Source organism: Mirounga angustirostris, unplaced genomic scaffold (assembly GCF_029215605.1).
Source record: "Mirounga angustirostris isolate CCGP_5_RB_7025 unplaced genomic scaffold, mMirAng1.0.hap1 SCAF_11, whole genome shotgun sequence".
Classification (NCBI taxonomy): Eukaryota; Metazoa; Chordata; class Mammalia; order Carnivora; family Phocidae; genus Mirounga; species Mirounga angustirostris.
Genome location: NW_026991719.1, coordinates 86573839 through 86601565, shown reverse-complemented (window position 1 = coordinate 86601565; position 27727 = coordinate 86573839). Strand labels below are relative to the sequence as shown.

Genomic DNA, 27727 nt, shown 5'->3' with positions numbered 1-27727 from the left:
TTTGCTGGTATAAATCATAGCAGGTGGAGCATGGATCTGTAAGTAGCAGCTGTGGTGTTGGCTTTTCATCATGGTAGCAGGAAGTAGCAGTTTTCTAATCGCAGAAGAATTAGCAACTCCCTTGGTGGCCTGGTTCTGTGGTGTAGTTTTGGAAGTTGTTCTTCAAAGTTCAATTTAGAGTCAGTCCCCTTGATAATTCTGTAAGCCACTTAATGTCTGGTAATAAATCTTTTCTGCCTTAACTAATTAGAGTGAATTCTGTTCTCTGCAACCTAACCTTAACTAATAGAGAAGTCCTCAAGTGATAACTGAATTAAGTGTAAATAAAAATACACTGTAATAAATAACAGTAATATCTTTTAGTAAACAATTTTTCATGTTTACTGTAATAGATTTGTAATATTTATTTTTTTACAAGATTTTATTTATTTGACAGAGAGAGAGAGAGCCAGAGAGAGAACATAAACAGGGGGAGCAGGAGAGGGAGAAGCAGGCTCCCTGCTGAGCAGAGAGTCCGGTGAGGGGCTCGACCCCAGGACCCTGGGATCATGACCTGAGCCGAAGGCAGACGCTTAACGTCTGAGCCACCCAGGCGCCCCTGTAATATTTATTTTTATAAAGACAAGTAAAGCCTCCTTATAACACATTTAATTTAATGTATAAGGTATAATGCAGTGGTTCAGTTCAACACAACTATATAAGATTTTTAATATTAAGAACAACTCATTTGCTTAACAAGGTAGCAACTATAAAACTATGTGTTCATCTTATTTCTCTTGCAGACACAGAAAATAAATGTTTGCCTTTTAAACTTCCATTTATATTCATTTTGCAATTCAAAAATCTAAGTATTCAATTGTAACTAATATAGGCTAAACTTCAATATTCAGACTTCAAAATCATATCAAATATTAATAACATATGCTCTTAAGAAAGTATCTTTTTTTGTAAATATAATTGACAAAATATTCAACAGAGTATGTGCAATAGTGCCTTTGTATATAAGCACAGAACCTTGTGTATTTCTAGACCTACTATAATTTAACAATCATTGCAAAATAGCAGATGTATGATAGTTTACATATAAACTATTAACTAAACTCTAAAATTTGGACACATTTCAGCAAATCATTTCTGAGAAAAGGCATAGATGCTTATTTACCAACTGTATCTTTAAGTGATAATTTCCTCGAAAAGAAAAAGTTGACCAAATCATTTTAAAGACAACACTATTAAGTGTTTGGCCAAGTCCAATTTATGAAATTTAAAGGATCAACTTAAAATCCTTGAATCTCTTTGAAAATAACATCTTCTGTGATGAAGGTACCCTTTGTGTTAGGCCTTGTTCACAGTGGACTCTTGTCAAAGGTTGACTATACCAATTCCTTTCCAGAAAGGGCGTCATCTTGGGTTACTCCTAAGAATTTTTGCCCTTTTATTGTTTCATATCTGAAAAGTCAAAGGGCTTAAAACCAAAGCCTTTTGTGAAAAAAGCAGCTCCAATGGATGATCTCTCCCCACAATCTCCTAAGTCAATTGATTAATAAATTGCTCTTGTCAAAAATAGCACAGAAGATCGAATAGGTGTGGTTTGCTTTTTTTTTTTTTCTTTAAAGTGCTAACAAAAGCCCATTATCTCTAAATGGGCTTTCATTGTAATGACTGAAATATAAGCAGCATAAAATATAAAAATCACACATCTAAATCAGATAGATGGTCAAAACTTTTTAGATAGACACCAGCAATTACCTTAACTATTATTACACACGAGTATACTTTATGACTTGCCAGACTAACATAGTAATTCAGTCTATCTAATGTAACTTAAAACATGACTGGTGAAAATTCAAAATCTAAAGCTAGAACCAAAGCAGTCACAGGCTGCTCTGAGACAAATGTCACAAACAGCAGTGCTCAGAAGAATTTCAAGTAATTGCGCAGTCTAATGAGAGACCTGTATAGTTAACTGAATTGTTTCTTAACCCTTCTGAAGAGACTGGCTTTATCCAGCTTAAAATTAAATCCAATATTGTTTCTCCTTATATTAGCCCAGAATTTTGAGTTCTTGACTTGTTTTTATCAGTCACAGAGTTAGAAGTGTGTCAGCAGCTTCTGAACTGCTCTCAGGTAGGAAGAATGTAGAAGTTACTAAAAAACCATTTATTATTAGAAAACTGAATGATATTAACTTTAAAAAGTTAGTATTATTTCACTTAGATAACTTGAAAATGAGGTCCCTGTATGGTAATCACTTAGATAATTAAGGCTATAGATCTAAGAGCCTGGATTTCTAAAGCATTCTAATAGGACTGAGGCAATTTAGAAAGTAGGGTTTATCGATGACATGTCAGCATCACTAATACTCAAACATAACATCACATGTTCAAAATCGTTAGTAATTCATATGTAAATAGCAGCACAAATTAGGAATTTTCTTACTAAAAGTGATATGGTAGTGCCCTCTGGTGGTAACATTTAGCATATTCCCCTGATATTGCATATCATGTGAACTATAAAAAGTTCGTTTGTAATGAAGAATATCAAAATCAGAGATTACCACAAAGCAATGAATTATTGTGCTTCCACATATCTTTTTTTTTAACCTTCAAGCACATTGGTAACAAGATAAATCCCTGATCCCTATTCCCAAGAATCAAACTGACAGCTACAGGAATCTTAGTAAACTTGTCTATAATAGGCAATTCCTGTTAAGAGATATACATCTTGGTTCTACAGCTTAACTGAGAGGTTTTTGCATTTTCTAGTTTCACTTTTACATCTATGGGTTTCTCAAAAAACCTCACCAATGCTGGTTCATTCAACAAAGACGCAAGAATCTGTTCAAATGCAAATGACCACTGAGGTTCTTCCCTCAGAGAGGAGGGATCTTTCTTCAAGTGGCTCTCTGTTTTCCCCTCACTGGGTCCTCCAGAAGCACAGACTGTACCAGAGAATTCTTTGGCTGATGCTGTAGGGCTATGTAGTTTCCTTCCAACTTCTTCCATCCTGAGCAAAAGGCTCGTTACAACAGCAATGGCTTGATATAACGACTCTTCTTCAGGGTCCCCATGAAATAAGTTATATAGGGTCTTTGAAAACTGAATGAATTGTGACTGAAAGACATAAGTTAGAAATACCACATTTGATATTAGACTTAGCAAAAAGAAAGAGAACTTAGAAGTAAACAGTCTCCTATTTAGAATCTGTACCATTTAACCCTCACCATAGAAGTTAAAAAAAAAAAAACTAATGATTTGGTTAAAAAAATAAATAAATCTTGGTTCTAGAAAGATGGGTATAAACCATGGAAGAAAATGCCCTTTAAAATGCCTTTTAAATCTTCCCATATGTTGCCTAATAGCAGTACATATATATATATATATATATATATATATATATATATATATATATATATACACACACACACACACATATATATACACACACACACATATACACACACACACACACATACATGCATATACACACACACAATAATTCTTGGGCAGCTTACCTGCCATCATTCCCTCAATGTTAGGTGGTACTTTTTTTTTTAAAAAAAGATTTTATTTATTCATTTATTTGAGAAAGAGCGAGAGTGAGAGAGCACAAAGCAGGGGGAGCTGCAGAGGGAGAAGGAGAAGCAGGCTCCGCACCGAGCAAGGAGCTAGATCTCAGGACTCTGGGATCACGACTCAAGTGGAAGGCAGATGCTTAACCAAGTGAGCCACCCAGGCGCCCCTAGGTGGTACTTTTTTTTAAAAAAGATTTTTATTTATTTATTTGAGGCAGGGAGGGGCAGAGGGAGAGGAAGAGGGGAAGCAGGTTCCCTCCTGAGCCCAGAGCTTGATCTCAGGACCCTTAGATCATGACCTGAGCTGAAACCAGGAGTCAAACGCTTAACCACTGGCTGTGCCACCCAGGTGCCCCAGTGGTACTTTTAATTAGGCAAATTCACCTATTTCCTTACATGTTAATCATTCATTCAATAACCAATATTAATGAAAGGCTTAATAAGGAGTTTCCCTTGATCTCTCTAAAGGGCTACAGTGGGCAGCTCAACTAGGATGACTTAAATTTATAGAAGAATGTTTTGGGAACTATCTAGCAGTACAAGGGAGCTCCACAGGGCCCATTTAGACATGTTTCTCTTTAAAGGCTGAGGTGGGACCCAAGTGGAGAAATAAACTGGTGTGTTTGCTAATTGCCCCTAATAATCTATAGACATTCCTAAAAGGTATCTGTCAATTAAAAAAAAAATAATTCTAACACAGTAAGTCAATCACCCTAACAGAAAAGTTTATCTGTAAATAAAAAGCAAATACAAAGGATGTACTTAATCAAAATAAATAGTACCGAACTCTTAAGTTTTATTTCTCTTTCTACCTTAGTCTGTAGTACTGCTTATTTATAAAAAATTTTAGACTAAACATCATATTAATTCATTTTAAAAGGTACTTATTCAGTTACCAAATTACCCAGTCCACGAGGAATACCGCTATTTGATAGTTCTCATTTTGGTAAAGTTCTGGGAATCCTCAGTATCTAATCACCAACAGATTTTAATTTAAAAAACATAAGAACATAAACTGACTGAACAGTGTTTAAGAGATGGCTTTAGAATTGTGTCAAGTAGCAGTCATTAGTATTGTTCGAGCAGGTTCAAATACAAGATGATTAGAAACCAGCATGTGACCTATTTTAGTAACTTCTTATTCCTAGTACCTAACATTGGGTCTGTCATCTAGTAGGCACTAAAAAAAATGTTTACTGAATAAATGAACACTTCTAATAAAGCTGGAAATAGGAATCACTGAAATGTATGTTTATACATACATCTTTTCTATAGTCACAAATGTTGTCATAGCAGAGGAACTATTCTGAAACACTAAATGCATTTAGATGCTTAAAGTAGGAAATCATTTAAAAATTTGCTCCTACTCTTCTGTGCTCATCTGAAACTTACAGAGATGATACATAGATTACTTAACTATTTTTGTAATAGTATATTAACTATTTTAGAGTTGGATACACCTACATTCATAAAAACAAAGAAGAACCTAGAATTTTTTCTTTGAAAATACTATACCTGATTCATTCTTGGTAAATCCTTAATGTTTTCTTCTTTTTTGGAAAGCTCATCTTGCCATTGACTTAGATATGCTTGAATATCAACTTTTCCTTTGCCTGTATGAGTGGAATAAAACCATTTCATAATGAACAGTTCACTTTATTTCCCCAAATCTCAGAAGGAATAACTACAATTGGAAATTATTTAAGATACAAGATTCTACCTTTAAATAACCCAGAAAATTATCTGAATTTATCTTTCATTTCACCCACTGGCTTTCAGAATATGTTCTCTATTTCCATTAAACTAAAACTTGTACTTTGGGAAGGCTGGGGATTAGGGAAGATGTGAAGAGAGAGGGAGAAGGATGCATTTTAGATTAAACAGTACACTCTGGCTTGATGATGTAAACTTCATGTAGATGTTCTCATGCATACTATTAAGTTTAAAATAGCTTCTATATGATGTTCTTAATATGCAGATTCTGAAGTGGTCTATGGTGGCTCTTCTTAAAAAAACCCAAAATACTACTATCCATTCATTCCTTTGAAGAGTTTAATGAAGACAATTAACGTGACTATTAATAATTACTTGAGACTTACTGGAAAACTACGTAGATATACTTAGCAACCTAGGGAAGGTGTTGTATCCAAATGTACTGACATGAAAATGTCCATGATATATCACAAAATTGAAAAAGCAAATTGTAGAAGTAGTCATGGAATGTTTCTTTTTTTATAAAAGAGATGTCTATGTGTGTTTGTGTATACATAAAAATGGGTCTGGAAAGGATATAGAACAAAATGCTTTCACATTTACTTCAGGGTGGAGTTCAGTGGGGGTATGAAGACTTCTGTTTAAATTTCTTTTATTATCTACTAACTCTTGTAATTAAACATAATTTTCAAAATAGTAAAGTGAATATGGGTCATTTACTCTAAGTTCTGAGACTTAAGTATCAAGATAAGAAAGACTAAATTGTTAAATTAACACACAAAAGTGAAAAGGCTCTCAGGACAAATCAATAGCCTTTAAAGGGAATCCACTATTTGCCTTTGTGGCTAACCCTATTCACAAAAACAATAACTTAAGCTAAATGATATTCCTAATCATAGTACCTTTTTCAGGGCTGTTTTTTAGTGATTCTGCTTCCTTCACATTTGTAGGCTTAGAAACTAGAGGAAAAGAAAACAATTGCATTTTCTAAAATATTTAACAAGTAAATACCTTTTGAAAGTAAAATAATATTTTATATAAAGACTCAGGCACATGTTATTTTCTTCAATTCAGGAAACCAATTTTAGCTGACATGACCTCCTCTCATCAGAAGACAAAATTTCAAGAACTTTTATAGTAGAAAGAACACAGGGAAAAAAATCTATATTAAAAAATCCTAGAAGTATACCAAATATTATTTATTTCTTGGTGGTATTTTCTTCCTTGTGACCTTCTTCAAACTAAACTGTATTACTTTTATTATTAGGGGAAAGAAGCATGCGGGAGATCAGAAGACTGAGCTACTAATCCTGATTGTGGCAATACCTCATTGTGAAATCTTGCACAAGTCACTTCTCCGTTTTGTGTCTCCGTGCCCTTATCTATATAAATTAAGGGATTTGACGAGATGATTTATAAGGTCTCTTCAAACTTAATGTTCAAACACCAACATATAGTAACTATAAACATACATTAATCAGGACTTATCTCTCTATAAGATACCCATGTTTATGAAAAAGAGGCAAAGGATACAAAAATAAGCTTATAACACTTCCAAATTATGTCTTGGAGACAGATTCATCCCTGTCTCCTACACCTACAGTGATTTATAATAAGTATCCACTGTTGGAATAATAGCTATGACCTTCAATCATCAAAGATTCTACTGTTTCCACTGTATTTTAACAAGGCATGAAAATGGCTGGATACATTTTAGAAATTTCTGCAACATAAGTAGAAACAAAATGCATTTTCTTTCTAATCCTCCAGTAGACAAAAAATTCCATAAATCAAAACCCAAAACACATTTCAGTTAATTAGTCAAGTATTTATGGGGTACTTACCATGCATTTAGCACTGTGCTAAGTGTTATGGTAGCACAAAAGAAATATAAAGTATAATTAACTCAAATTTTATTAATGGTAGCTGGGTAAAAAATTATTTAAGCCAGGAAGATCTCTGAGTGACTAATCATTAAAAAAGGTACATTTTTAACAGATATTTACCATGGAGCTGACTGAAATAAAGTAATTCTTCCTTGGAAAGTTCATCTCCTTTTGAAGGGTCCTTAGATTTCACTTCAGTATAAGCTGAAAACAGATAACCCAAATCAATTTACTAACAATAAGGGACAGAAACGGGTCAAGCAAATCTGGGGGCAGAGAGTTAAATAAAAGGTCACTATAAGAAAGACACATGTGAAGAAATGTAGAAGAGGTTCTACTCTATAGCAAATAAGAAGTACCTGATCACTCTGAGTTCTATTAGTTCTCTTACTTGCTTTTTAATTGTTTTCTGAGAGCCAATACAAGTTGAAATAAGAAAATCTGGCATTTTGAAATCTCTGAAAATGTAACCTCAGTCATTTAAGAACATCTTCAATAATAAGGCAAACATGAAGCTGAGTGCTGTAACAGATACACAGTGGTTTTTCTTTCCATTTTTGATCCTCTACTGAAAGCATATTCATTCCACGGCAACATTAAACATTCTAACAGTAATTTGACTTGACAATGTAAAGTCCTCCATAATTAAATTATTAGGTGGTTTATCTTTGGTTTTTAATGCTCTGTTTGTGATCTGAGTGTGTGAAGAGTCAAAGATGGCTTTTAGAGTTTGAGTCTGGTAAAGAATGGTTCCTGGCTATCCTGGGAAGACTCTAAAAGAAATCCCAGGTGTAGCTTTAGACAAATTACGAGGTGCTGTTTCCTTGTGTGAATTAACCCTATCTAAACTAAGTGGTACTTTTGCAATGTTCCTTTAGTTTAAAGCCTAAGACTCTTTTCCCAAGATATGGATCAGGCCTGGGAAAGGCAGCCTCTTAAGGTCAGTGGAAAACACTGAAGTAAACTGGCATTATATGGTAACATTAGGGCAGTATGATAGAATAGAAAGAAACCTGAGCTTTGGAGTCAGACCTCAGTATGAATCCCAGCTATGCAATTTATTAGCTATGTGATCTTGGCCAAATAATTTAATCTTTCTGAGCCTTAGTTTCCTTATCATCGAAATTGGAAGGACATTACCACTTCTCAGAGATATTGTGAGAATTAAGTAAAAGAATACATGTAAAGCAAATGTCTCAACAGAGCGAGTCCTCAATAAATGGTAGCTTTTATTTTGCTTCCTTTCCAAATGTTTAACATTCCTGCTGCCTAGTCTCAGTTTTTCTGAATAATCTGTAGTATTCCACGAGTTTGGCAGTTTGTCTAAAGTTAAATTCTACTCCCCAGTGACAACAATAACAACAACATCACATTTCAATATTATACCAATATTCAAATGTCAGGTAGTTCTTATACATGAACTATCATTAAATTGACCACTAACTTGAAGGAAACTTGTGAACCCATCTGTTACACAGAATCTCCTCCATGGATTTCACTGTAACTATATATCAGCAAAAGTACTGGACATACGATCCATGGGCCATAATGAAGTAATGACCTTTTATCATATTGAAAATTATGTTATTTATTAAAATTGAATATCTGTAATTATACTTGTTAAAATGGAATAAACTCCTGTATATCATTAAAGATTGTTAAACTCTTACCTGGAGGAATATGCAGCTTAAAAAGCAGCTTAAGCTTCTCAGTGAAATTTCCATTGTACATTATATCTGTCCAATAAAATTCAATTACAAATTACTATGTTTTCAAAGACCATTCAATCAATTCCAGCAGCACAGATTAATAAGATACAGATATTAGTCAGTAATTAGGATTCAAAAACCTTCTGTTACTTAAGCTAACAGTTAAACCACCATCCAGTCAGCCAGATTCTCTCTTCTTCAAGTATAAGCAAAATACCCTTTATCAGAGGGAAAAATGCTCACCTGCTGATTTCCCTTCCCCCCAACCCAAATTTTCTTTTTTCTTTTGAATGAGGCCTTATGACTCATTTGAGGAGAGAACTCCTCTTCAAGGGGGCAATCCCTGATAAGAAAGTATGCTGGGGTGTCTGGAAAAGCAAAGGAACAATGTAACTGGTGAACTATCTGCAGGTACATGTTTGTTGGATTATTTCTCTACCACTTTTCGAGGTTATGTGGTTGATTTTTACTAAGGGGGAAGCTCCTTTTGAAGTATCCATGTGCCTGAGTGGGGGGAGACATAGACATTTGCTTCCTTCATGTTAACCTTTAAAACATCCATATCTAACAGCTTGCTTTTCTGAGAGGGCTGGGTCAAAATGAGACCAATATACTTAGTTTTGGTAATAAACCCAGAAAAAGGTCCACTTATTGCTAAAGCTGGAGATAATGTAACTCAGGCTGATAAAATCTGACTAAACTGGCAATAACAGGCAGTACCAAGTATTTCTAGGGGTACCTTCATTTTTGGCTTTATTTTTTTTTTATTTTTTATTTTTTATTTTTTAAAGATTTTATTTATTTATTTGACAGAGAGATAGAGAGAGAACACAAGTAAGCAGAGGGAGAGGGAGAAGCAGGCTCTCCGCAGAGTGGGGAGCCCAATGCGGGACTCTATCCCAGGACGCTGGGATCATGACCTGAGCCGAAGGCAGCCGCTTAACCGACTGAGCCACCCAGGCGCCCTATTTTTGGCTTTAAAAAAGAAAATTACCGGACATCATCCTACCAATTGCAGAGGAGAATTCTTTGAAGTTTATAAGGCAGTCAGAGTTTTCATCCAACAATCTGAATGTCCATAAGGCTAGTGAGTCTTTGTTTGCAGAATGAGCCCAGGGACTCAACAAGTGATATAACGCTCTGAACTGCTGGCAGTCAATCTGATACTGTTCCAAATATGGCAGACTGGGGTCATGGTACTTCAGGACTGGACAACTCAAGCACCAATAATAAGAAAAAAACAGCTCTTTCTATGAAAAACAAATAAGAAGAGGAAAGTCAGTAAGTCATAAAAAGTAATTTTATAAAATTATTTTCTTTTAAGCATGTCTACTAAAACAATTAAAAGATAAAATATTTAAGAGTGGTTGTGGTAAAATCTTGCTTAAAAGTATTATTTTTTCACTTGAAGAAGAACAACAGTACCTTAAAGATGACATAAAGTTCATCCAATTCATGAAGGCTCAATTTCACATCTTGTGATACAACACGCAACTGTAAAAAGATTAAAAGCAGTTTAGAATTTAACACTTCAGTACTGAAATTCTCCTTGAATCCATTTAGAAATCTCCTGCTAGAAGAAAATAATTTTCTTCTAACTTTTAAAAAGAATAACAAAGATAAATGCACCAATTTTGCCCTTTAAAAAGGTTGTACATAGACTACGGTTCAATTCTACTCTGACATGTACTTTCACCTTCATCCCTTCATAGCCGGAGATCATTGCCAAAGGACATCCATTTAATGTTCATAAATATAAGCAACAGTATTCTAAGTCTCATTCCACATATTCCTCTCTTGCCACATAAGCAATCTGTCAAGTCATCAAGTGTGGCTGTCATTAAACACTTCAAAGACATCGCGAGAGATGTGTATTCCCCTCTCTGTGCCAAAAGACATAATCCAAGAAGAAGCTTAGAAAATATGTAGTTTTTTGTTTTTTGTTTTTTTTTTTTTTTTAAAGATTTTATTTATTTATTTGAGACAGAGAGAATGAGAGAGAGAGAGAGCACATGAGAGGGGGGAGGGTCAGAGGGCGAAGCAGGCTCCCCGCCGAGCAGGGAGCCCGATGCGGGACTCGATCCCGGGACTCCAGGATCATGACCTGAGCCGAAGGCAGACGCTTAACCGACTGAGCCACCCAGGCGCCCCAGAAAATATGTAGTTTTAACCTACTACATGATGAATAAGCATCAATGGTACAATGGTTTTGGTATTTAGGAAATTTAAAAGCAAGGGCGAAGATAAAAGAATTAATAAAACAGTGGAAATTAAAAATAATAAATAAAATGAATAAATAAAAATAAAACAATAAAAGAGTTGGCTAATTTTAAAAAAGTAAAATAGACAAATATCTGACAAGGGAGATAAAAGAAAGCACAAATAAACATCATTGAGAAGTAAAATGATAATATAAACATAGGTATAGAGGTTATTAAAAGTGTCCAGCACAGAGGAGGTAGCATTAAATATCTGTTGAATGAATTCTATAAGCTTTATATCAATATATCTGAAAGTCTAGATGAAATGGGCAATTTTCTAGGAAAAAAATAAAACACCAAAATTAACCCAGGAAAAACAAATTCTGAACAGACAGAACTGAAAAGGTAATAAAAAAAATCTGCCTTCTACCACAAGGCAGCAGATCCAGATGGTTTTATAGCCTCAATTACTCAAACTTTCAGGTAATGTATAATTCCTATGTGATCTAAACTATTCTCAAGCATAGTAAAATATACTTTATTCCAAAATTCATTCTATGACATGAGTACAACTCTGATATGAAAACTAAAGTTAGCACACACACAGAAAGAAAACTGTAAGCCAGTGTCATTTAAACACAGATGTAAAGAACATAGCTAAGCTATGTAGCAAAATCATCAAAGCAGGATATTAAAATAACAATATGGCATGACCAAATAGGATTCATTTCAAGAATCCAACAGAAGTCTAACATTAGGAATTCCTTAATATAATTTACTACATTAACAAAGTTGGAAAAATATATAATCTCAAGATATGGAAAGGTCTTTGATCAAAGTTAATATTCATATTCATTTTTTAAAAATGTCTGAACCTGAATGAATCAGTAAGGCTCCTGGTCAACAGCAGGCTATTAGTACAGTTGACCCTTGAACAACATGGGGTTTAGGGGCACTGAACCCCCTGCACAGTCAAAAATCAACAGATAACTTTTGACTCCCCCAAAACTTAACGACTAATAGCCTATTGTTGACCAGAAGCCTTACCGATAACCTAAACAGTGGATTAACACATATTTTGTATGTTATATATATTACATACTGTGTTCTCACAATAAGTAAGCTAGAGAAGAGAAAATGTTAAGAAAAACATAAGAGAAAATACATTCACAGTACTGTATTTATCAAAAAAGATCCATGTATAAGTTAACCCACACAGTTCAAACCTACGTTGTTCAAGGGTCAACTGTACTTAACTTTTTGGGAAGTCAAAAGTTACATGTAGATTTTCGAGTGCACAGGGAACCGGGGCCCTGTGTTATTCAAGGGTCAACTGTATAGTATATCCATACTATGCTATACTATTCAGTACATTAAAAAAAGTGAGGGGGGGGGTCTATATGTACTGATATGCAATGATTATCATATATTTCTGATTGAAAAAAGTAAGCTGCAGAACAAAGTAACTGATATGATCTCATTTAAAAAACTATATCACCCCCCTCACACACATACATTTATGTCTACAGATACACAGAAAAAAGATATGGAAGGATATATGCCAAATAATTTTAATACTGGTTGCTCCTGGGATAGGGAACCTTTACTTTTTTACATTTCTGTCATGTTTAAATTATTTACAGTGAACATGTATTACTTATTTTTTAATATTAATATATAAGGGGCGCCTGGGTGGCTCAGATGTTAAGCGTCTGCCTTCGGCTCAGGTCATGATCCCAGGGTCCTGGGATCGAGCCCCGCATCGGGCTCCCTGCTCAGTGGGAAGCCTGCTTCTCCTTTTCCCACTCCCCCTGCTTGTGTTCCCTCTCTCACTGTGTCTCTCTCTGTCAAATAAATAAAATCTTTTAAAAAACTAATATATAAAAACCAAAACAAGGGGGCTATGCTAACTACATCACAGTAACATCACTGAATTATTTAATTGAAAGCTAAACGTAGAATCTTCAGAAATGTTTATTTTCCCAGATTGGTATCTCTGAGGATGTGGCCTTTAAGCAAGCAGGTTTACAAGAACAATACATGCAATGGTAAAAGCTCAAACAGTACAGAAGGATGTATATATAGCAAAGTAAAACTCTCCCTCTTCCAACTAGCAATCTATTAATCCCACTCACCAGAGGCAACCAATATTAACAGCTTCTTATGTAGCCACCCAAATATTAAAAAAGAGAGTATTTAAAACACAGTTTTATATCTTTTTAACCTAATCTTAGGTTTCCAAGGTTAATAATGTATATTAGCAACACTGACTACTATATAGGTCAGCTGTTCTTACTGATGAAGCACATCACAAATATGTTATGCTTAAATGCCTATATCATAGCATTCAATATTAAAGGTCAAATAACAAAACATTTTGGAGAAATCAACATAATTCAACTAGAAGAAAATAATTTTACTTCCTCTCAAAAAGATTTACAGTAAGCTAAGCTGTGGCAAGAATCTAGCTCAAAAATTTAGTTATATTCATTTTCTTTACATGGAATGTCAATTTTTTAAAGGAAGTTGGAAAAAAACCTGTTTCTCCAGTTGGTTTCCCCCCATAGGGTAGACACTCACCACATTCTGCTTTGTCGTTTCCTCTAGGGTCTGTATGACATATAACCTATTTCGACAGCGCATGCTGTGTATATCTTCATAGCGAATATTACCATATTTCTGCAAAAAATATGATTTCAGTAGATACTCATTCATAATAAATATCCACTTTTCCCACAATTGAATTTCACCAGACTCAATTCTCAGAGGCCTTGGTTCTATTTCTAGCTATTTTCCTAACTTGTTCAGTGGTTATGCAAATTTTCACCTCCCACGTTTCAGTTTTTCTATATATTTACTGGGGAGAATTCCATCTACTATGTGTCTAGCCTAACTACAAGAACATTGGAAAAATTCTTAGTCTCTAAGAAGAGAATAATTTTCACCTTTTTATACGGTGATAGATATTTAAAAGTGGTCATTACCTGTGAAAGCAAGTGAACATTGTTTCATTTAAAGGATAGCAAACTGAAGCACATGAGGCTATATAACCTAGGAACAGTTCACAGAACTCATTTTTATACAATGGAATACTACTCAGTCATAAAAAGAAGGAAATCTTGCTATTTGCAACAACATGGATGGACCTGAGGGTATTATGCTAAGTGAAATAAGTCAGAGAAAGATAAATATGACATGATTTCACTTATAAGTGGAATCTAACAAATAAACAAAACCCAGACTCAGATACGGAGAACATAACAGTAGTTGCCAGAGGGGAAGGGAGTTGGGGGGCTGCAAAATGGGTAAAGGGGATCAAGAGGTACAAAGTTCCAGTTGTAAAACAAGTAAGTCCATAGAGATATAAAGTACAGCATGGGGAATACAGTCAATAATATTGTATTAACTTTGTATGGTGACAGATGGTAACTACACTTATTGTGGTGATCAGTTCACAATGTATACAATACAAATGCTGAATCACTATGTTGTACACATGAAATTAATAAATATTGCATATCAACTATACCTTAATAAAAATACACAAATAAAGTGAAATTGGATTTTAAATTATGTCTTTACTTGTATTATCATCTTACTCTTAACATATCACTAGAGATAGAACTATAGTACCAATCATTTAAACTATGCTATGTAATTATATTTGTGGTATAAAAAAAAAACTTACCTCATTTGACTCTCTAATCAAATCTGTAATATCCACTCTAATATGACTGCTTTTTTCATCACTCACGTTTGAACCCTGCTGAACACTTGAAGGCAATGGGCTATCCTTATTAATGACATTGTCAAAGAACCTATCCAAAAGTAAAAGTAATACAAGAATTAGTGGAAGTAAAATGCAGAGGAAATGACAGCTAATTTCTCCCTAGTTAGAGGTTAATGTCAACTGAGAGGACAAAGGATGGTCTTAAGAAGAAGTGGAATTTGAAGATGGTTAGGAATTAGGAGGACAAAGGAGCAGGGAATGGGATGGTGAAGAAATTATTTCACAGGCAGAGAGGAGAGCACAAGGAAAGCAAACAGGCTCAGAGAGTACTCAGCAAATACCACATAGCCCAGTAAGGATGGAATATAAGGTATGTAGAGGCAGGAGAGGAGAAATAAGAAAGGTACCTTGAGGCCATAACACAGAGTATTCTGAATGCCAGAGTGTTTAGATTTTATTCTGTACAAAATGTATTTGATGCACCATTCCAACGGTTACCCTAATCAAATATTCATTCATTTAACATACACATACAGTGTATCCACACATACATACATACACACACGCAACACACAAATGTTCCAATATAAAATAACATTCACAGAAAAAGCACTGAGTAAATAAAACTCAGCCTACCTGATTGAAATTACTTGAAGACCAGAACAATTTCTCCCACTGGATATTTAACATTATCAACTATCCTTCCCCTTTCAAATTACTTTTACACAATAACACTTTATAGCTCAAACTGGGACTATGAAAAGTCCCAGCATACTGAATCAACAATATTAGTACAAATGTGTATGTTACCAAGTGGTTTACTTCAAAAGGGATTTACTCTTATTATATTCTATTTGGAAACAGAGAAGGGGACTTTAGTCCTAGATTTTTCATGCAACTAGCTTTGTGACATTGGGCAAACTGTTTAAAGTTTCTAGGGCTCAGTTTCCTCATCTGTAAAATAAGGGAGCTGAACAACATTCCAAGGGGCTCTCCAGATTGAAACTCTACGGTTCTGACAGTACCTGTTTAAAGCTGTCACGGCTTCAGCGTCATCTTTACATGTGAGCAGTTTGTCCAAATTATAGTCAAGTATTGCCAATCCCAGCTGTAAAATGGCTTTTATTCCATCATAGAAGAAACAGTCCACCACATTCACTGCACTTTCAATCGGCAGCACGCTAATAAAAAGTGTGAGGAACCATGAGAGAGAAACTGAGGAAAAGAATGTCATATCAGTCATGTGTTCTGGCAGCTGGGGAAGGTGATCCCTGATAAGTTCTTCGAAGACTGCCTGATCCACCAAGGCACCTGGCGAACATAAAAGGAAGTTTAAAAATGAACACCTTTCAAAAGGATTTGTTTCTGATACCTTCCCACTTGTTAGTATGCCAATGTATCTCATTTCTAGTCCTTAAATTATGAACTTCTTCAGGGCCTTTTCTATATTTCACACATCTCTTTATCTGCTAGCAAAGTGTCATGCATCAAGGAAAAAAAAAAAGAAGCACTTGAGAAACTCAGTTCAAATTCATTTGAACAGTAATTTATTGAATATTATGTGCAGAAACCTGTAATAGGCACCATAAGAGATACACCAATTGATGAAATAGCCTCATTTTCAGAGGGCTTAATATCTAGTAGAACTTAAATATACAAATAACTGTCATGAAAGACAATATAATCAATAACCCAGCCATGATACTGAAGGCTTATGAGGGCATAAAGTAGAGACCACCCATGGTTTTGTGGTAGTGTCAAAATCTATAAATATTTGATGACTGAAGAAAATATTATATAAGTAACTAACCACGAACTTGATCCTTCTTTCAAACCTTGCAGATATCAATACAGTTCACATAAGCTGGTTAAAAATCTCTCTCTCATCAAGAAATGACTAAAAATGTTCCAGTAGCTCTGGATACTTCAGATTGCCATTGTTTCAGCAATACAGAGAAGGTATACTTAAAATTTCTATTTTATTAAGAGACAGACCAAGTATTTTATCTTAAAAAAGCAACATATTAAACAATCTTTCCAATCACCCATTCAGTACAAAAAGCTTTTCTCTTGAGCATGTCAGTGAATGTGACATTTTGATATTGCTTGCATTTTGTATATTTCAAAACCTAATTGATCAGTTCTTCCATTTGATACATAACTGGATAGACAAGAGACATATAAATTGTTTAAAAAAGAAATATGTGCTTATATATGGGATGTGTGTGTTTTACCAATGATTCGACGGTTAAAATAATCAGGCAACATTCGTTCACACACAGCAACCAGAAGCCAAAAAGCTTCTTCCTCTTTTGCATACAGAAGCAGCACTGAAGTTAAGATGTTCATTGCCTAAAATTCACAGAAAAATAAATAAATAAATAAATAAGTAAGAGTGTGTGTGTGTGTATAGTTCGGGTGATAATTACATTTCTTCTTCAAATCTTAGTTTTCAGCAATAAAAACTATGAAAAATAATGATAATGGAAACATAAGAGTTCTGAGCCAGTCCAAAGCAAAACAAGGTGAAGTCAGGCCAACATTTGCTAATCAGTTACTTAACAGTAAATTCAAAGAAAATAAAGCAGTAATATGACTATAGAACAAAATAAGTAAAACCTCTGTAATTTTAGACTAATTTCAATGAGTAAAATATCTTAATTATTGCAAATCTGGAAAAAAAAACCACAATGCTCAAAAACATATTAAAATTGGAGAAACAAACTTCACCTGTATTTTCAACTACCTATAAAACATCCCTCTAGATGTCAATCATCCTCGGTTGTGTTCAAAAATAAACATCTTTTTTCTATTAAATAGGATTTTCTTCTTCGCTATTCTAATTTTGATCATGCTAGAAACCCTTTATCTGCCACATCCAATTTATCTTTATAGCCTAGAGTTTCTTCTTATAAAATGTCTTTTAGATCTGCTTTACCCTCTCTATCCTACCCCAACCTTCTCCTTCTAATCTATCTTGCATACAAATGTCAGATCATTACTTTTATATAACATTCGGCCACAGCACTTATTATAAAGGAATAAAATCTTATAGAATCTGGAAAGAACGGAAATGTGTGAAGAAAATTAAATCTCCTGTATCCTACCTACCCAGAGATCACCACTGTTAAAAAGTTGATGTATTTGTGTGTGTGTGTGTATTTTCCTTCCTTTTTCACCTTCTAAAGTTTGGAACAAACTGTTGATTTTTTCACTGAGCATCACATTATATATACATTTTCAACACCATTAAATAATTCTTCTCAAACAATGTATTTAATGACTATGAAATAATCTAGTAAATTGAATATACTATAAATTACTTAACGAATCTACTACTGTTGGACATTTAGTTTGGATCCAATTTTCCACTATTATATATAACACTGCAAGGAACATCTTTTTATATAAATCTTCATCCAAATGTTTTACTCTTTTCTCAGGAAAGATACACAGCAATGAAAGTATTCAGTCAAAGAATGCTGTTTTTATTTTTTTTCATTTTTTATTTTTAAAGATTTTATTTATTATTTGAGAGAGAGAGAGGGAGGGAGGGAGAGACAGCATAAGTCGGGGGGAGGGGCAGAGGGAGAAGCAGGCTTCCTGCTGAGCAGGGAGTAGGATGCGGGGCTCAATCCCAGGACTCTGAGATCATGATCCGAGCTGAAGGCAGGCGCCTACCTGACTAAGCCACCCAGGCAGTACCAAGAATACTACTTTTAAATGACATATTACTGCCAAATTGTATTCCAGAAAGACTGTACCAATTCATATTTCTGACCAATAGTGTTTGAATGTTTATTTCACTCCTTCTTTGCCAATACTACTGAGAATTGTAATAATTATAATTGTCCTTGTTGATTTGATAGTAAAAATAGTATTTCATGGTTTTAATTTGAATTTCTTTGAGGCTGAACTTTCCTTTTTTGGCTTTATTAATCCATCTGTACTTTTGGTTCTATGACTAATCTTTTCATGTTCATTGCTCATTTTTATATTTTAATACTTTTCTTATAGATAGATATGTGTACTAAGGATGTCGATTATTTGCCAGATCTGGCACAGTATTTGATCTCAAGTTTAGGTTTGTTTTTTTTTTTTTAAGATTTATTTATTTATTTGAGAGAGAGAGAGCGCGCATGCCTGAGCAGCAGGTGGGGGTGGGGGGGTGAGGTGGAAGGGGGCGGGGTGGCTTGGCAGAGGGAGAATGATAGAGACAATCTCAAGCAGACTCCTTGCTGAGCGTGGAGCCCAATGTGGGGCTGATCTCAGGACCCTGAGATCACAACCTGAACCAAAACCAAGAGTCAGACGCTCAACTGACTGAGTCACCCAGGCACCCCTCAAGTTTAGTTTTTACTCCATCAATTTTCCTGTTCAAGAAGTCATAATGGGAGGGGATGTCAGTGAAAATGGCAGAGTAAGTCCCTCTGAAAATGCTCTCCTCTATACAGGCAACAAGAACACTGGTGAATATTGTCAGAATCAATTTTTCAGAACTCTGAAAATTAACCAAAATCTTAGGGCAATTCAGAAAGCATTTATTTAATAAAATGGCTGAATCTCAGTAAAAAAGTGAGCTCTTCGGCATTTTAAATTACCCTATACCCAGCCCCCCTCCTCAGCTTCATAATAGTCTTAAAAACCAACATTCCAGCAATCGTGATTAAAAACACCTAGCAGACAGCCACCTTAGGGAACAGACAGGGGCTAGAGCTCTTTAGGAGCCCCATTTCCACATAATTGTCATTATTTGACCTGTCTGGTGGTTTCCACAGAAAGACGCCACTCACAAGGCTGTGTTTATTTGACCTAACACAGGGTTCACGGTAAGCAAAGAGCCTTTTCCCCAGAGTGTTTGTTGGAAACAACTGGAGACAGTTATTGAACAAGTATGTGGCTTGCTGAGCAAATGGATAACAGTTGGGCCAAACAATAGGCTAAGAAAGGGTTAAAATGAATAGCTGGGGAATGAGATATCCATAGGGGCCGAACCAAAAAGATAAAAAGCAGAGAAAGGACTCAAATTATTAAAATCAGAAAATAGTGAACATCACTACCAATCTTTTTTTTAGAGATTTTATTTATTTATTTGACAGAGAGAGACATAGTGAGAGAGGGAACACAAGCAGGGGCAGCGGGAGAGGGTGAAGCAGGCTTCCCGTGGAGCAGGGAGCCAGATGCGGGGCTCAATCCCAGGACCCTGGGATCATGACCTGAGCTGAAGGCAGAAGCTTAACGCTTAAGACTGAGCCACCCAGGCACCCCTATTACTACCAATCTTAACAGAAATAAAAAGGATTATAAGGGAATGTGATAACAAATTAGATAACCTAGATAAAATGGATAAAATCTTAGAAAAACACAAACTACAGAGATCAAATTAAGAAGAAATAGAAAAATCTGAATAGACTTATAACAAGTAGAGACTGAATTAGTAATGAAATAATTTCTTGCAAAGAACACTCTAGGAACAGATGGCTTCACTAGCAAATTCTACCATTTAAAGAAAAATTAACATTAATTCATTATAAACTCTTCAAAAAAACAGGAGAGGAAGAAATACTACCCAGCTCATTCTTTTTTTTTAAAGATTTTATCTATTTGCGAGAGAGAGAATGAGAGACAGAGAGCATGAGAGGGAGGAGGGCCAGAGGGAGAAGCAGACTCCCTGCTGAGCAGGGAGCCCGATGTGGGACTCGATCCCGGGACTCCAGGATCATGACCTGAGCCGAAGGCAGTCGCCCAACCAACTGAGCCACCCAGGCGCCCTACCCAGCTCATTCTATGAGGCCCTGATACCAAAACCAAAGGTATCTTAAGAAAACTATGTATCGATATATTTTATGAATGTAAATGTAAAAATTCTAAACAAAATACTAGCAAACTGAACCCAATAACACATAAAAAGGATTATACACCAAGATCCAGTGAGATTTATCTTGGAAATACAAGGTGGTTCAACATGTGAAAATAACCTAATGTAATACAGGATATTAATAGAATAAAGGGGAAAAAATCACATGATTATCTCAATAGAGAAAGAAAAATTGTTTAACAAAATCCAACACCCTTTCATTGGATAAAAACACTCAACAAACTAGGAATATATGGGAACTTCCTCAACCTGATAGAGGACCTACCAAAAAAACCCACAGCTAACATCATACTTAATGATGAAAGACTAATTGCTTCCCCCTAAGATAAATAGTAAGACAGGAATATGCATTCTCACTACTTCTCTTCAACACAGTACTGAAGGTTATAGCCATGTCAATTAGTCAAGAAAAAGGAAAAAAAGATATCCTGATTGGAATGGAAGAAGTAAAAATATCACCATTCAGATTCTATGGTTTTATATGTAGAAAATTCTAAGGAATCCACAAAAAAATCTACTAAAAATAAGCTCAGCAAGATTGCAGTATACAAGATCAGTATATATAAAAATCAATCTTATTTCTATATAGTGGCAGTGAACAATCCAAAAATTAAATCAAGAAAACAATTCTATTTACTATATCAAAAAAATAAAATATTTAGAAATAAAATTAACAAAGAAGTACAAGGCTTAGGCAGTAGAAAACTATAAAACAACTTTGAATGAGATTTAAAAAGAACTAAATAAATGGGATAGATATTCTGTGCTCATGGATTAGAAGACTTAATATTGTTAATATATAGTATTACCCAAGTTCATCTACAGATTCAATACAATGACTATCAAAATCCCAGCTGGCATTTCCTTTTCTTCCCAGAAATTACCAAGCTAATCCTAAAATTCATGTGGAAATGCAAGGAACCCAAAAGAGCCAAAACAACCTTGGAAAAGAATAAAGTTAAAGGACTCACATTTCCTTATTTCAAAAGTTACTACCCAGCTGTAGTAAAAAAAAAAAAAAAAAAAAAAAAGTGTGATACCAGCATAAGAACAGAAATATAAATCAATGAGATAGAACTGCAAGTCCAGAAACAAACCCTAATATTTATGGTCAACTGATTTTCAACAAGGGTGCCAGGGTGATTCAGTGAGTGAAAGAATAGTTTCTTCAACAAATACCACTGGAACAGCTGGTTATCCACAAGTAAAGGAATGAAGCTGAACTCCCTCCACACACCATACACAAAAATTAACACAAAATAAATTTAATCATCAAAACTATAAAACTCTCAGAAGAAAACATAGCAGTAAATCTTTTTAAGCTTGGATTAGGCAATGGCTTCTTAGATAGGACATCAAAGGCACATACAACAAAGAAAAACAGATTGGACTACATTATTAAAACTTAAAAAAAAACAGATTAAATTAAAACTTTTGTGCTTTAAAGGACGCCACCAAGAAAGTGAAAGGATGGGATGCCTGGGTGGCTCAGTCGGCTAAGTGTCTGCCTTCAGTTCAAGTCATGATCCCTGGGATCAAGTCCCACATCAGTCTCCTTGCTCAGCAGGGAGCCTGCTTCTCCCTCTACTTGCTGCTCCCCCTGCTTGTGCTCTCTCACTCTCATTCTCTCTCTCTGGCAAATAAATAAATAAAATCTTTATTAAAAAAAAAGAAAGTGAAAGGGCAACATATAGGGTAGGAGAAAAAATTTGCAAATATTATATCTGATAAGGGATTGGTATCCAGAATATATAAAGAATTATTAAAACTCAACAATAACAAGATAAAGAACCCAACTTTACAAATGAGCAAGGGATTTGAATAGCCATTTCTTCTAAGAAGACATACAAATAGTATATTAGGGAAATGGAAATCAAGACCACAATGAACTACCACTTCACATTCACTGGAATGGCTATAATCAAAAAGACAATAAAAAGTGTTATCAAGGATGTGAGAAATTGTAACCTTCAGTACGCGTTGCTGGTGGGAAGATAAAATGGTGCTGTCTCTTTGGGAAATAGTTTGGCAGTGCCCCCAAATGTTAAACATACAGTGAGCATATAACTCAGCAATTCCACTTCTAGGTATATACCCAAAATAATAAAAAACAATGTCCACACAAAAAGCTGGACATGAATATCCATGACAGCATTATTCATAATAGCCAAAATATTGAAATAACACAAAATGCCCATCAACCACTGAATAAACAAATGTGGTATATCCATACAATGGAATATTATTCAGCCATACAAGGGATGAAGTATTAATGCATGCCACAAAATGGATGAACCTAAGTGAAAGAAAGTAGACACAAAAGACCACATATTGTATCATTCCATTTATATAAAATGTCCATAATAGGCAAATTCATAGAGGTGGAAAAGTAGATCAGTGATTGCCTAGAGTTGGGGGTGGGGTGAATGGGAAGTAACAATGGATATGGAGCTTCTTTTGGGGGTGATGAAAGTGTTTTGGAATTAGGTAGTGATGGTGGTTACATGACATTGTGAATATACTAAAAACACTAAAGGATAAAGTTTGTGGTATGCGAGTTTATCTCAGGATAGATCAAAGGAAAGTAAAGGAAAGAGGAAAGAGAGGGAGGGAAGAAAGAAAAGGAAGAAAATAGATCAAATAGCTGGAAGGAAAGGAGGGAGGGAGGATAGAATGAAAGGTAAATAAGCAAGCTAGTCAGTTAGTCCTAATGAGTCAGTACGGCTCACATGGCTTCTTGATCAAAAGCAATAAAACCTGCTTAGCAAATTCAGACTTTTCCCAGGCTTGAATGATTCTGCACGATCTTGTCCCACACAAACCTAATTCTTGATTCCAACATGAACCTAGCCATGGCAGGCTTATTCTCACCCGAATGGTATTACTTATATTATTACCTTAACTCAGAGTAACTTTCCTCTTGCCCTCCATGTTTCTAACCTTACTCTCATCTTTTAGAGAGTTTTATTTATTTATTTATTGAATGAGTGAAAGAGAGAGAGTGTGTGTGAGCAGGGGAGAGGGAGAGAGAGAGCATTTCAAGCAGACCCTGTGCTAAGCGTGGAGCCCGACTTGGGCCTGATACCACAACCTTGAGATCAAGACCTGAGCTGAAACCACGGGTCAGATGCCTAACTGACTGAGCCACCCAGGAGCCCCTCTCATCTTTTAGAAGTTAAAAGCAAGTGCCACCTATTTTGAAGGTGCCACTACATGACTACATATAGATAACGTCATAGACTCTGTGTTAGTTCTTTGAGGAAAGAAGCACTTACACTTCTTTTTTACCTCTCAAAGATCCTAAAATACACTAAATACTTGTAATTTAGGTGATCCATTCACTTAAATTGCTTTTCAAAAAAATTCTCTATTGATAAGATTAATGAGTAGATGATAGGATTGATACATAATCATTATGAGTGCTCAGCTCATTATAAAGGAATGTGTGGCTGAGAGTACTAGCTATCCACCACAATCCAATCTCCCCTTCTTCCATAGTATCTGGACATATATGTGCTCAGTCACATTCTATTTTGCAGACTTTTTTATAAATAGGTGTGGCCATAAGACCAAGATCCTCCAACATAATGTGGATGAAGTGATGTACACACGTTCTAGGCCTACAAGCCAATAAAATCTACCACGATTGTTTCTCCATATTCTCTCCTGATTCCTGTGAAGGGTAATGACAATGAAAGAACATCTTGGAAGCCATGTTTTGAAGATGACAGGGCCTGCTGTCAGCCTAAGTCCCTGAATAATCTCATGAAGGAGAGCTGCCTACTGACTTAAATACTTGCTCTTCTCTATTAATTCCTTTGAGGAAGCTTCTATTGTGTTTAAGTTATTACCTGTTTGAGATTATTTGTGTTAGCAGTCTAGCATCCCTAATTAATATAGTGTGCTCCTGAAGGATTTTTTTTTCAGTGATTCCCCCACTACCTACAAAATAAAATTCAAACTCCTGACCTATCCCAAACTACCTTATTGATTTTTTTCTCTATCTACTTCGCTTCATTCACCCTACATTTCTACTAAACAAAACATGGTTCTATATATATTCCATGTTTACCTCCCTGCGTTTTGTTACACTGATCCCTTTACCTAGAACATTCTTTCATTCCATCTCCATACATCCAAAATTCACCAATTATCAAGACCTACAAATGCTACCTCTTCCATGAAGCTATTTCTGATTCCTCCAGATGAAATTAATTTATCCCTATTACAAATCTTAATAGAACTTTACATTTCTCTAATACTTTGCCCCACTCGTTTTTATTTGCTAATGAATATGTTTTAATACTTACTCATCTGTATACTTTCAAGGGCAGGATCCTTATATGATTCATCTTTACATGTCTTAAGCACTTAGCACAGTATCTTTTATAGAGCAGGAATTCAATAAATATTTGTTAAATGTACAAGAAAAATGAAGTAATATCAATTCTCTTAAGTATTCCCACTACCATCCTACTTAAAAATACCCCCTATATCAATCTCAGCCCAACCTCTGTCTTTCTTATCATAATTTTCAAATTAATGGAGCTCTATTTAATGTGATTTTACCATTTGGAACATGCATAGAGATGGGTTTATAATGAAGCCATACCTGGCAGTATCCAATTTTGGGATTCCTGTATGCATAAGCAGTGAGTACCCGCCTCAGAGCAGATATGCCAGTGTCACTCTGAAAGGCTGGGTGTTCAGGCAGGGAGCGACGCAAATCACGTTCAATTTCTTCAGTAGCCAAGTTGCAGGTCCCTAAGGACTGCTCAACCACTTCAGCATAATAGCCAGGATTAGCAGCCATGTCATTAACAGCACCTGTACAGATGATTGCATTAACATACAAAAGAAGAAGAATGTAATAAACCTATTTATATATTTGCATATATACATAAAGATTTGGATTACTTTAAATTTAGCTTTATATTCAAGTAATGTCCTAGTACAAACAAAAGGCTTCACTAGAATCTATAACATCAGGATACCAATTTTATCCAATAGAATTTTCATGAACTGTTTTTATCCCTTAACTTTCCTTTGACACTAGAGATAGAGATACCTCCAATTAGCCATATCTTGCCTAATAAACTAATTTGCTCAGACAATAGATGTGTGGATATACAGGTAAATACATGGAACTACCTTATTCTCTTTGACTAATCTGAACTCATGATGAATAAGTCTTTGTTCCAGCCATCTTTGTAATTATTCTTACTTAGTGCATAACTTCTAGAAGGGGCATAGCTACTGTCTGTTAATAAAGTGAATATATGGGGGCACTTGGGTGGCTGAGTTGGTTGAGCGACTGCCTTTGGCTTGGGTCATGATCCCAGGGTCCTGGGATTGAGCCCCGCATTGCGCTCCCTGCTCCACGGGGAGCCTGCTTCTCCCTCTCCCTCTGCTGCTCCCCCTGCTTATATTCTCTCTGTCAAATAAATAAATAAAATCTTAAAAAAAAAGAAAAAAATAAAGTGAATATATGTAATACCTGAAAAAAGCATCCAGAGCTCTCCTCTTAAAGTCTCTGGAATCCCTCTTACAACCAGATCTCGAGTCTTTTTGGTCCGAAACATGCTAATACCACGCCCACATTCTGCAAATAGGATGTCCCATGACTGTTCCTTCATCTTTTCTTTCAACTGTAACAAAAAATCAACCAAGTAAACATGGTGAGAAATTAACTTCTTTCAAATAATTTGAAAACTCTCTTCACTGTGAAACAATACCTATGGAAATCAAGAACACAGGAAGTCAAAATCAGTATTGACAGAGGGGCCAAACACTGGACCACTCATCACAAATCTTCCGAATCCATGTGAGCATAACAGCTTTAATTTGCTATTTTAATTCTTACCTAAACTCATATAAAAATGGGAAAAGCATTATACTTCAGAGGTAAAGCTTTGAACCATCATTCTCCCCCAATCACCTTGATTTTAGGATTATTGACAATCCATGCAAATAAAACCCAATGTTCAATTTTCATAGTTTATCTTAATTCTTGATAACAGCCCTTTTGTTTGTTAACAGCCCTTTTGTGTAATTGAATGAAACAAGTCACACAATAGTACCTGCTGGAAAACCTTTTCAAGCACCAAAAGAGGAGTTTTCAGTTGTGATACCTTCTAGTCTGCTCTAAGATTTTTATTTTTGATCAACTGTTTCAGTCCACAGATTTAAATATTTTGTTTTCCTACCATTTTGGAATTAAGAGTCTCCAAATTCTGAGGGTGAAATACTGTCATTAAGGCTTCAGTGTTCACAGTTTTACTGCATTCTCTCTGACATGTCAAAGATCGTACTTCAGTATTATCAGATGGGTCTGTAGAATCAGAACTAATAGGAATCTGAAAAAAAAAAAAATGTAATTGTCCCAAATGTATGCTTAAAAGTTTCTGCAAGAAGAAAAAGTGCTAATGCTTTATCTGTCATTTATAAACCACAATCAATCTACATAATAAAGATTAAAGCGCTGTCTCAGAGAGACATTGTTTTTCTATCAAAATTAGAGACGTCAACAAATCAACATCTAGAACAGCATACTCAGGACTTCAGTGAACCCACTCCCCTACAAAAACAACAAAATACTGGCAAAAGATTTAAAAAATACCAGTTCAGAGCACTGGAAATTTACCAAAGGCACAGGATGAACTGAAAAGCATCTATACAAGTGAAACTAATGAACTGTAGTAGGAACAGTAGATTCTGTGAAGTTTTGACTTGAGGCTGTTCTCATCACCCCTCCCTCCCAAGCTCAGAGGTAATGGCAGCCATGAAAGCCTGCATTAACACAGCCAGTGGATCTTTTGGTTGATCACTAAAATCCCCATCCCCAGAACACAGTATTTTGACCAAACTAACAGCTCCCTAGAAAATCTCCATTCCCAGGGTGTTATTTGATTTGATTCAGAGCTCAGGTCTTTGAATGAAGAAAGTCCCATCCCCAGGGCATTACAGAAGGCCATAGTAATCTGCTGATAACATCACAGCTGCCTAAAGCTATGATTTCAGTTTGGGGCAAACAAGA

The 27727-nt window shown here is 35.3% G+C and overlaps 1 protein-coding gene across 4 annotated transcripts in view; it reads right to left on the bottom strand.

Moving 5' to 3' along the window:
* Positions 1-636: 636 nt before the first annotated feature.
* Positions 637-27727, bottom strand: part of TBC1D8B (TBC1 domain family member 8B) — a 56788-nt gene continuing 29697 nt past the window's right edge. For 2 of the 4 annotated variants that reach the window (XM_045881046.2, XM_045881063.3), the window contains exons 8-21: positions 26898-27047; positions 26189-26339; positions 25304-25518; positions 17048-17165; positions 15839-16124; positions 14772-14901; positions 13664-13762; positions 10308-10376; positions 9877-10132; positions 8844-8909; positions 7294-7377; positions 6190-6246; positions 5090-5187; positions 637-3113 (exon numbers count right to left, since the gene is read on the bottom strand). In XM_045881046.2, coding sequence (XP_045737002.2) covers positions 2709-3113; positions 5090-5187; positions 6190-6246; positions 7294-7377; positions 8844-8909; positions 9877-10132; positions 10308-10376; positions 13664-13762; positions 14772-14901; positions 15839-16124; positions 17048-17165; positions 25304-25518; positions 26189-26339; positions 26898-27047 — 2184 coding nt within the window. In that variant the 3' untranslated portion in view covers positions 637-2708. The remainder of the gene's footprint in view (positions 3114-5089; positions 5188-6189; positions 6247-7293; positions 7378-8843; positions 8910-9876; positions 10133-10307; positions 10377-13663; positions 13763-14771; positions 14902-15838; positions 16125-17047; positions 17166-25303; positions 25519-26188; positions 26340-26897; positions 27048-27727) is intronic. The other 2 variants (XM_045881055.2, XM_045881070.3) reach the window with 2 other exon arrangements.